Below are 11,200 nucleotides of genomic sequence, written 5' to 3'. Positions count from 1 at the left end.
AAACTTTCCATTCTATTACTTCAGACACCTACTATCCTTTCTATAGCATCAGGGACGGGATGTTCTCTTCTATGAAACCAGTGAGTGGATGTCCCTTCTATTGCATCAGTGACCTGGTATCCTTTCTATAGCATAAGAGACTGGATGTCCCCTTCTATAGTGTCAGTGACCAAGTCTCATTTCTATAGCGTCAATGACCAACTATCCCATCTATGGCATCAGGGACGGGGTGTTCCCTTCTACGGCGCCAATGGCCAGGTGTCTCTTCTATGGCATATTTGTCTGAGTGTCCCTTCTATATCGTCAATGACCAATTATCCCTTCTATAGCTTCAGTGCACGGGTGTCCCTTCTATAGCGTCAATGACTCTGTGTCTTTCTATAGCGTCACTGACCAGCTATTCCTTCTATAGAATCAGGGACAGGGTTTTCCAAAAAAATCATTGACTGGGTGTCCCTTCTATCAGTGGACATTTGTTCCCTTCTATAGAGTTAGTGACCAGTGGTCCCTTCAATATCATCATTAACCAGATGTCCTTTCTACAGTGTGCTACCTTGATGCGCCTCTGCAGGGAGCTGATGTCTGGTCTCTCATTGCTGCTGCTGTCTAGATGCCTGAGGACAGAAGCAGAGGGGGATCGACCCGTCCAGTTAATGTTAGCTGTTAGAGCTCATCTGAAAGAAGAAGTTCTTATGCTGCTGTTTCAAAAAAGAACACGCTGAAAGGATATGTTGAAATAACAAACAACACAGGCGCTGGAGGAAGAGGACCTTACTTGTAAAGATCAGCCAGGAAGCAGTCGAGGGACTGAAGCTCCTCAAAAATGGCTGCAAAGACAAACAACAGCCATGACTCAGCAATCTATCGTAATACCTTTTATGTGGAGCTGTGAAACCCTACAGATGTTGGTCCATCTATGAACAGGCAGAGCTTCAGGCCTGAGCAGCTTCAGACTCCTAACCAGCTCATAATTAGCAACAAAAAAAACAAAAACGTTTCCAAATATATTCCATCTTCACTCTGCCTGTTGGAGGGAAGGTTGATGATGTAAGTACCAGATCTGCTCTGGGCCTCGCCCCTGCTGATGACGTCACAATATGTTCAATACCCCTTAGAAAAACTATATTGCACCAGTTGCTTAAGAATCAAATCTCTTCTGGAGTTTCAACTCATCATGACCTATATTTGCTATTATTTTATGTTTCTTTGGCGACCTAAGGTAGCTGGGAGTAGAAAATAGTTCTGCCATGAGCCAAGTGCGTTGAGATGACATGCGTTGTGAATTGGCGCTATACAAATAAACTGAACTGAATTGAATTTAAATAAAAAGTCTCAAGAATTCATTTTATTAAGATCTGAGGGCAGAGGAGGACAAATGGAACATCTTAAAAATGACTGTTGTGGAGATTTTAGTCAAAGAAAACAAGTTATTCTACTTTTAAAAAATGGACGGATGTTGATATAAAGTTAAAAGTAGTGTAGCTTAATATGGCTAACTGACTGGGCTACAAGAGGCTAACCCGTTAGCTACTGAGTACAACTGATATCTATTTATTAACTGGATTGCTGATTGGCCGAAAAACGTGAAGCCACTGTCCGCCATGCTGGTACTCCCCACGCGCAGTAAAATGCCTACCTGTGTAGCATTTGGCAGCAAAAACAAGCAGTTTGCCGGCTGTGGGAAGACGTTTCACAGGTAATTTTACTCAGTGTTAGTTTGTGCATACATACTTGTATGCAGTGGCAGATCTAGGGAGCGGATACTTGGGCTACAGCCAAGGATGTTTCCCCAAGAGTCCTGGATCTCGCTTCTGAGCTGATCTGAGTAAAATGTGCAGTACTGGAATTCTCCAGATGGTGGCAGCATGTGCAGGAAAGCAGCCTGTAGCATTACCATTTAGAAGAAGTTGCCATCACTAACTGTTGCTAAACAGATCGGACATGGCGGATGTGACCATTTTCACAGAGCTTCTCATCGATTACTCGCCAAAAACAACTCCTATAATCATGTCACGGTTGTAACGTCCAATTTAATCAGCAGCTGTTGTTTAAAAAATTGTAAAATAAATAAGCTCTTTAATCTGTTTTGTATTGTTTTTTTTTAAACGCCAAGACAAGAGAATCGTTTTTTTTTTTCCAACTTTTGTCACTTTAAGCCTGACTGAAATAAGTCAGTCTCCAAACACAATTTTCCAACACGTAGTGTGTATTTATTATTTTTCATTGGTGATATAAGAGGATGGAAACTGGCTGATAACAGGGCACAACAATTAAGAGTTCTTAATTCAATGACAGTGTAGACTTTCTGCTAAATCCCGTTCTAATGTAAAATATGACAGATTACTGGATTAAGGACATTGCTAGTATACGACATACAATCACACATAGAAATGTATTAGAAATTTGGAAAAAAGTTGTTCTTATAAGATATGGGAGGAGGAGAGGAGAAAATGGATATTTCAGCTGCCTGAAACAATCTGTTCCCCCTCCATAACATGGGAATAAATTAATTAACCTGCAAGTCTTTAATTGTGTTTATTCCTCTCTTCATCAATAATGATATTTAATCATTATTTGCCAAAGTTAAGAGAGGGAAATCATATATTTTAGCCACCTAATATAATCTATTAGAGATGCAATGTGATGTGCCTATTTTTTATATTATAAGTTAAAGTAGCCAGTGTGTGTTAAAGTGATATATTCATCTTTATTTTAAAAGGCTTAAGTCCCCCTAAAAACAAGAACATCATTGTTTGATGCTGTAGCGCACATATCGTTTACTCTGAGACCGCTCAAACTAGGGAGTACCAATATGGCGGACGGTGGCTCCAGTTCTAACCTGTACTACAAAAGGGCAATCAGCAATCCAGTGAATAAACAGATCAGTACTGAGCACAGCTAGCCACACCGCTACCCAGCTCTCCCCCTTTATACCATGATCTTTTTATATTTCGTTACCAATCAGGTAAAACTTCAAAGGTCATTAGACACGCTAACGCTACAGATGCTTCTGACACAGCACACTTTATGGGTTATGATATTGTTGTATTGTTGTCTAGGCAACCACAACGTTTTACGTAATCGTCGTAACGTTCAGCCAATCTTAGGATGTACGGTCACTGGCTTACCGAAAAAAGTCTGACTTCTATCGAGTTTAGTTTCCTCGTTTGCTGAATAGCATCAGCAGTGAGGCTGTTTGTTAGCCACAGACCTTCAGCTCTGTCCGTCCTCTAGGACATAACGTCCAAAAATGAGACAGGTGATGCAAAGGGCTCTCACCACTCTTGTCAGTCCACACATGAAGCTCCTGGGCCAGCTCAGGTATGACCAGAAAGGTTCTCCAGCCTTGACGCTTCTTCGACTTGAGGATGTCTCCAAAGATGTGGTCTCCAATGTAGATGATGTCCTTCCCTTTAGCACCCAGCAGGTCACAAACAATGTCTGACGAACCTGAGAAAAAGAATAGAGACGTTTTAACGGTCTGGCTGACGACTGCCTGCCACGTTGTAAAGGACATTCAGAACCGTGCTTCTTATGGCCTGGTTATCCTCCCGCAGCAGTGTGTCGCAGTGAGCTTGTCGCAGATATTTTAGATTTCTGCCCAATATTGAAGCGTGGTCTGCACTATGTTATTCCACGCCACAACGCAAGAGGGACAATCAGGAACTAGCTGTGGGTCTAGATACGTCCGAGGCGGTGAGGAAGTGGGGGCAAGTTTGTGCAACAACGGAGGGACATGGGACCGAATTCACGTGCATATTCACGAGTCTTTTTCCACAATGGCGGTCATACAAACAAAACAAGCCGGTAAGGTACCAAACAGGAAATACGCCTAGTGTAGAGCGGATGTAGATTTGACCAATCAGAGGCGTCCTGTCTGCGGTCACCTACAATTTTGGAGAGGTGCAGCAGAGTGTCTGTGGAAGGGACGGGGGCACATTTGCATTCAATGCGACACACACGCAGACAACCTAGTTTCTGAGTATAAATCAGGCTTTAGACTATCATCAGTATAAATCCTCTCCACACTGATCAGTTTGTAGATGCTCGCTCCACATGGCGGTAATAAGGGACTCGGTTCTGGTTTATTTTCTATATTCTTTTTATGGATTTTCTCTGAGAGAACAACAACAAAGGCTTTAGTAAACCAAATAAAGAAGCTCCAAAAACTCAGAACACCAATGAGGGAACAGATGTTTCCTCCATTTCTACTCAGACATGTTTCATCCAATCCTGTAGCGGTTAGAAGTAGGGTGGTGGCTTTTCCTGTTTCCAAAATGTTCTGTTTATTGAACAGGCTGGAGATTACAGGGACACCAAATAACCCAGAAACATCTGGAGTATCATTAACCGCAAAGTAAATGTTTGATAACCTTAACAAGGCTGGTCACTGCTCACAATGATCACAGGACTGGTTTGTCTCAAAACACTCTCTAAGGTCTACCTGCAGAGCTTCCTTCAGGTAGCCCTGATGCTCCTTATCTGACAGCTGACTGGAAATATCAGAGACTGAGCCTTTTTATATCCAGAGGACTGACTGACTGCAAACAAAACAACAGATTTAGAAGAATTCAAAGTCTATTTTATCAAAATTCAACTTTTATTAAATATTGTGTAAACCTTAGGGCTTCAACAGGGGTCCACGACCCCTAGGGAGTCCACCGAGGTACTGCATGGGGTTTGCTTAAAGGGGAACACTGTTTTTTTTTCCATTGGGGCCTTGATTTTACGTTATTATATCATGTTCTACTCACCCATATCTGTTTTGTGTCATTTGGAGCTGTTCTGAAGATATTCAGTTTTGTAATCCAAGTAACGTCTTCCTATGGGCAAACGCCTTGAAGGCACAAACTAAACTGTTCATAATTTATTCTCCACAAAGAATAAATTATGAACAGTTTAGTTTGTGCCTTCAACTCGTTGCCCATACTAAGACGTTACTTGGATATAACCTAAGGGAATATCTTCAGAACGGCTCCAAAAGACACAAAACTCATATGCGTGAGTAGAACCTGATGTAATTGCGTAAAATTAAGGGGCCAATGTAAAACATGCAGTGTTCCCCTTTAAGTTTTGGTTGATTTGCCTTTTCTTTTTTATTCCCGCTGCAATTTTTTCCGCTAATTAAAATGTCTTTAAATCAACATTAACATGAATTCAACACACTGAAATAAACAGATAAATGGAGGCAGAAGATGTCTTTCAGTCATCAATGCTCACATTCAGCGACACACAGGAGCTCTTTCAAGCTGGACACCGTTTCATTCACAACACCTGTTTCAAATGGGGTTTCAATGTGTTTTGCAGTGTTTATTTTGGGAAACATTTTAGCGAGGCACATTTTTTTTTTTCATTTTTTCTTTGTTTAATAACCTATAAATCTTGGTGACATTTAAAATAGTGGTTCCACCTGAAAAATATTGCTCAATGCCTTTCTGTCACACAAATATAAACAACTATTTTTGCAATTTATAGTTTGGGAGCTGTACTTGTTTTATTTCACATATGTAATTTCAGGCGAAATTTGCTCCTAAGACCTTTATGGCTTAAGTGGTTAAAGCCTCAGTTTGATACTGAAGAATTCAATGCCTTTTAAGGCGTTTCAAACAGGAAGTCTGTTTCCCACTTAAAAAACCAGGAAGTATAAAAAGGTGTGAATACTTTTGCAAGGTGCTGTGTAATAATGGAGGCTTAGGAAACAGTCGGCCTGGGCTGGACCGGACCACTTGAGCGTTTACCTCCAGAGTAGACGATGCCGTGCTGCAGAGGTCCGGTGTAAGTTCCGATCTTCAGCCGACCTGTGGTCTAAACCAAACGAAAGCCTCGTCACACACGTCCAGATCTCCACAAACATCAAGGTTCTGTCTGTGCTCGCTTACAGTGTCGACCTGCCGCAGGACGGTTCCCTCCCCGAAGAACATGGGCTTGCGGGCGTCCACCAGGATCAGGTCGAAGTAGGACTGCCAGGGCCGGTGGGGCATGCCGGGCTGAAGGGACAGCAAACACATCGTTCAGCGGCTGATTCTACGCAGCGCTCAGACGGCTGTAAACGGCATACGCACCTTCGAGCCGTGAGGGAAGTCAAACAGGTAGGTCATGATTTTCTACAGGAAGAAAGGAAGATATTAGAACAGCAGCTGATGCTGCAGGTTGGAGGATGGATCAGAACATCAGGAGGGATCAGGATAAAGAGGCTCAGTTCCTCCTGCTGCTAAACGTCTTCAGAGTCATTACGGTCCCACCCAGAAACAGCATCAGGCCTGCAGACTCACCTCTGTGTATTTATAGTCGCTGTTAGTGGCCAGGAACACCTTGGCTACTTCAGTCATGCGGCTGAGGAGCAGAGGGAGCTTTGGCTGTCCAGACAAGACAACACAAGTCAAACCCAACACTTCCTCACAGCTGCAGGCCAGCTCTCACTGTGACTACAGCTCACTTACATCCTTCACCACATACTTCTCCAGGTTCTCAACGGTCTTCTCCTTCAACGATCCCTGTGGGAACCAGGTGAGAGACAGCAGAGAGGGTGATCAGGGCAAGAATGGAAGCAGGGAGATCATCCAGGACCAGAACCAGGACGGGGAGGGGGTTACCTTGAAGTGGACCCAGTCCACAGCGTCTCGCACATCTTGGAACATACTCTTGTAGGACATGAACAGGTCTCCATCTTTGAAGCCGGATTCACAGCTGCAGAGGGATTGACAGAAAAAGTCATTCAGGAGCCTCAACCGGACTGGGATCATTCAGCCGACATCCTCAGACTCCAGGAGGGGTTCTCCAGACCTTCTACAAACATTTCAAAGCTCCTCCTCTTGGTTTATTCTACAACCCCACCCTCCCATACCCAGAGAATGGGCTTACCTGGCGTATCTGGGGCAGTTACTGAAGAAGTCCACCAGGCAGGCGAACAGGTACGTCTCTGCAGAGGGAAGGAGAGAACCGTCAGGTTATAGCAGAGGGGTGAAAGGTAAGAAACAGTTTCTTCCGGAAGAAACTTGGACAGTCAAATTTACTGGAAAGTTTTCTTTGTTTTGATGAATATTTTGCCTGAAGCAGACCCAAACCCAGTAATAACCTGGAGATGAGTTTCAATATCTATAAACCAAGGAAGGTTTGGGGGCAGGAAGAGCAGAAGACATTAAAGACTAAGAATGAGCCGGTGGAATCTGAGGATACAAGAGTTTTTTCTACCAATTAAAGGCTATTAGTAGTGATGTCATGAGACGAGCCGAGGCTTGGAAGCTTGGAAGTAGTGAAGTGGGAAACGCATATCAAGGCATGCTTCATTTAGGGGAGGGGCCAAAATTGATAGATGTCCGAAGCATCGCTAGCGCCATACCACATTACCGCCCCAGGAAGTGGTTCAGCTCGCTTGGAACTTCGACATGCGTTTATACAGTTTGTAGGAGAGTTGATGTCAGTTGGATAGAGGTTGGAAAAATTGGTTGAAAAAACAACCAATCTAGTTGGTTAAAACTACTACGTTTAGATCAAACAATATAATAATCAGAATCTGATTAAGCCACTGGTTTCAGTTGTATTATTATTATTGTGTAGTGTTTTCTTTCTTTTTTTTTTTTTGAGTTTTTACGGCACTAGTGGCTCATTTTTCTACAGTAGGCTGACAGGAAAGGGGGTGTGGTTTATACCACACGTCGAATTGGAAACCGGGTCAGCTGCGTCAAGGACTAAGGTCTCCGTACATGGGCTGTGCGTGCTAACCACTGCGCCACCTGCACACCCCGTAGTGTTCCTTTCTGAGGATGAGATAGTAATGCAAGTAGTGTCTGCAGTAAGACATTGCCTTGCAATCCAAAGGTTGTGGCTTCGAGACTTGGTATAAGCTTTTGAAAATTGCTGTACTGCTTAATCAGCATTTTGGCCAAAGTGACCAATTTTTATTTTACCAAAGGTGTAACTTTGTAGCTGATGGAGCTACAGTTATTCAAACAACGCGCTTTCATTAGGTTTTTGTATTGTCCAAAAATGAGCTTAAACATATATTTTTATTGAATGCTTTCCTATTGATGAAAAACACATGAGAACCACAATACACTGATATTTATACGAATAGGTAGTAAGAGAGATGCCTTTTAGGGCATTACATAGGTATGTATAAAAAATAACGAATAACGGCCGATTCCAATGCTAAAATTGATATATTATGCCTAAAGTAAAATTTCAATTCCATCCAGAAAACTATGGATATGCTGCATTTTAAATATAGCATAGCCTATTTTCTTCTTGTAAACTTTCTTGTAAACATGGAGATATATTTTATTGCATGTTGCATATCCCAGTAAATCTGTTTACCCTTTAAATCTACAGCTCTCCCTACTTATCTCTGCTTAAAAAGATTTATGAACCTCTTTGCTGATATAATGATGCCAGAAACTATATTTCAAGATATGTAGAAGCTCTGTAGTCTGATTCTGTCTGTACAATAAGAAAACATTTTAACCTGTAACTGGGAGTCATGGTCCTCTAAGAAGCCAAGATTTTATAGTAAAGAATAACATTTAAACCATATTTTCTTAAGCTTCTTGCATTATAATACTAACTTGTATAATCTTATAATCTGTTGTTGTTTTTGCTGAAAAAGCTCTGTATGTCAAAAAAACAGATTTTTCGGTGGCATCTCTAATTTTTTAACCTCCTGTCTCCTAACTTTTGATTAAATATCGAAGTAGCTGCTGCCTAAATTCACTGAGTGCTGCTGTGTGTCTCTAATTCAACCATGTAGCTTCTCTCCTTGCGCTGTGAAATGGGCCGCAAATCAGATCACAGAATGAAATGTCTCAAAGCGACAGATCCAATGATGTAACACCGAGAGGCGGGACACGGGAGCAGCATGAGAGAGGAAAAAAACACTGACTCAAAACGCTCTGAACACAGATAGCTGCACCCAACCTCTGTTACCTTTGGCTAAAGGAAATAAGCAGAAAGGGGAAAAAAGCAGAGATTATTGGTGGGGACTGAACACACCAGTCCTTCAGAAAGTTACACCTGTCATTTTTATCAACATAAATTGGGTAAAAAAGCTGCCAAATTAGATTTGCTGGTTTAGCCAAAAGATTGGTTGAACACATAACTCCCAACCAAAAACTGTGGAAAAAACTATTATTTTTGAATAGAAAAGACTAAAACCTTTCATTTTGCTCATCATTGCCTAATTTGCACAAAGACTTTCACCGTCTGCTTCAGCTCATTTAACTAAAATGGCAGAAAAACAATGATTTTTCTCTTCTGAGACGTTTTACACGTAAAAAAAAAAAAATAAAAAAAACTGAAGATTTTTTTTATACACACCAATCATGGACAATTTCAAGGGGACCTAAATAATTATATTACTAACTGTAGTTCTGTACTCCACCAGTAGGTGGTGACATGTTCACATTAAGCTTCATGAACTGTGGGGATTGTTAAAGCAATTAGCCCAAATGGCACAATGAGGCTTCATCTCACCATCACTAGCTGTTAGAAAATTATAACTTCTGATTTTTTTTTTATTTTATATACTCTAATAATCCCAGAGGGAAATTACTTCTCTGCATTTAACCCATCCCCTTGGGGAGCAGTGGGCTGCCATTGTGAGGCGCCCAGGTTAAGGGTCTTGCTCAGGGTCCCAGAGTGGCAGTCTGTGGGAGTGGGGGATCAAACTCACAATCTCAGGATTCAAAGCCCTATGCCCTAACCACTAGGCCGCCACTCCCCATTCCAAATATGTAATTTCCTGATGGGTTTTGTCAGGTGGAGTGATGGGTTTTCAATGGAACTATCCAAGTTCTCCAATATAGGATCTATTCCAAGGACTTTCTTCCAATTTCTTCCACAACCCTGGGTGGCACTGATGCCACACTATGCTACCTTTACTGTCTTTGTGATGATTGGATTATCATTAGTACTTGGATGATTGCAGAGCTTTTCAGACTCAATAATGAATGATACATTTAGAAATTATAAATAGATCCCAGAGTGATCATGTTTGCTTCCAGCGTCCGGGCGAAGCAAACTAACCTGGCAAGTTGAAAAGAGTGTTGAGGATGTAGAAACGGTCTGTATCTCCACGCTGGATGAACTTGTTAGGGTACATCTCTCTGATCTCTGGTCTGTTCACAGAAGTAAAAGGTCAGCTGATTCCACACACATTTTCTCTGTGAGTGTGGCTCTGAATGAGGGAGACACTCATAGTGAGAGAAACAATATTAAAGAAATGCAAAACTAGGTTATCACATTGGTCATCATGGCGCGAGGTTAACTGAAGCACAGCAATGAATGAACGAGATAGCGACAGCAAACGCAGACGGTGAGAGAATTGCCAATCGGCTGCCTCAAATAGAAGAAAACCGATTGGCCGAATTTAGGTGTTCTGCTTGAGTTTTACTTACTTGGCTTGCTTAGGTTACCAAAAAAAAACAACATAGATTTTAAGACAGGATTTTTTTTTTTAATAGAAATTTTCTAAATTTTGGGACAATATCGTCTGGTAAAGAGTACATTTATAAACATTTTAAGCCAGAATGATTTGACATTTAAATATGACTTCCTTAAGACTTTAAATAGAGATTTCAGAGTGTGAGGCTCACCCCCTCAGGAAGTTAAAACCATGTGCGCACACCAGGATGTTCCCATAGGCGTCCACTTTGAGCAGGTTACCAAACATGGTGTCAAACACCAAACCTCTGAGATGAAGCAGAGGGCAGAGAAAATGTCAGAAAAGTCGATCATGCATCACAAGGAATCAGAAAACAGGCCAGACCCACCTGGTGGGGAAGGAAGGATCGTAGACAAAGTTCAGCAGCTCCTGGGGATAACCAATAGAAACAAGGCGCTCCACTGTCAGGTCGAACCCCAGCGACTCGTACTCTGGAGATTTATACACTGGAACGCACAGAAAAGGAGACAGGATGACGAGAACCTCTATTCTGGTTAGTGAGAAACAGGGACTGCTAACGGCAGGCTTAGCCCAAACCGACGGCTCAATGTCAGCTGCTAACAATTCATACGGAGCAAAAAGGCCCAATAATGTCCTTAACAAACACTGATAATAAAAATAAATGATTCATTCTAGATCTGATATTTACTGTATAACACTGTGAGAGTTGACGTTTCATTTCCTTCCAGAAACATGCCTTCTTATTAAAGTCGTAGGGAAACGGCCGTTTCAACCGTTTCTCCTTTATTCTCCCGAGTGGTGCGC

At 41.9% G+C, this 11,200-nt stretch overlaps 1 protein-coding gene across 1 annotated transcript in view; it reads right to left on the bottom strand.

Moving 5' to 3' along the window:
- The window catches only part of LOC107096939 (cytosolic purine 5'-nucleotidase-like), a 32,929-nt gene that overhangs the window by 3,085 nt on the left and 18,644 nt on the right, over positions 1-11,200 (bottom strand). Inside the window, exons 5-17 of the mRNA XM_015393853.1 lie at positions 10,764-10,881; positions 10,587-10,682; positions 10,018-10,109; positions 6,862-6,919; positions 6,594-6,687; positions 6,441-6,494; positions 6,273-6,356; positions 6,063-6,104; positions 5,880-5,987; positions 5,739-5,805; positions 3,280-3,450; positions 776-827; positions 500-614 (exon numbers count right to left, since the gene is read on the bottom strand). Coding sequence (XP_015249339.1) covers positions 500-614; positions 776-827; positions 3,280-3,450; positions 5,739-5,805; positions 5,880-5,987; positions 6,063-6,104; positions 6,273-6,356; positions 6,441-6,494; positions 6,594-6,687; positions 6,862-6,919; positions 10,018-10,109; positions 10,587-10,682; positions 10,764-10,881 — 1,151 coding nt within the window. The remainder of the gene's footprint in view (positions 1-499; positions 615-775; positions 828-3,279; positions 3,451-5,738; positions 5,806-5,879; positions 5,988-6,062; positions 6,105-6,272; positions 6,357-6,440; positions 6,495-6,593; positions 6,688-6,861; positions 6,920-10,017; positions 10,110-10,586; positions 10,683-10,763; positions 10,882-11,200) is intronic.

The sequence above is a fragment of the Cyprinodon variegatus genome, unplaced genomic scaffold (assembly GCF_000732505.1).
Source record: "Cyprinodon variegatus isolate N-32 unplaced genomic scaffold, C_variegatus-1.0 Scaffold660, whole genome shotgun sequence".
Taxonomy (NCBI): Eukaryota; Metazoa; Chordata; class Actinopteri; order Cyprinodontiformes; family Cyprinodontidae; genus Cyprinodon; species Cyprinodon variegatus.
This window is presented reverse-complemented; position numbering and strand designations above follow the sequence as displayed.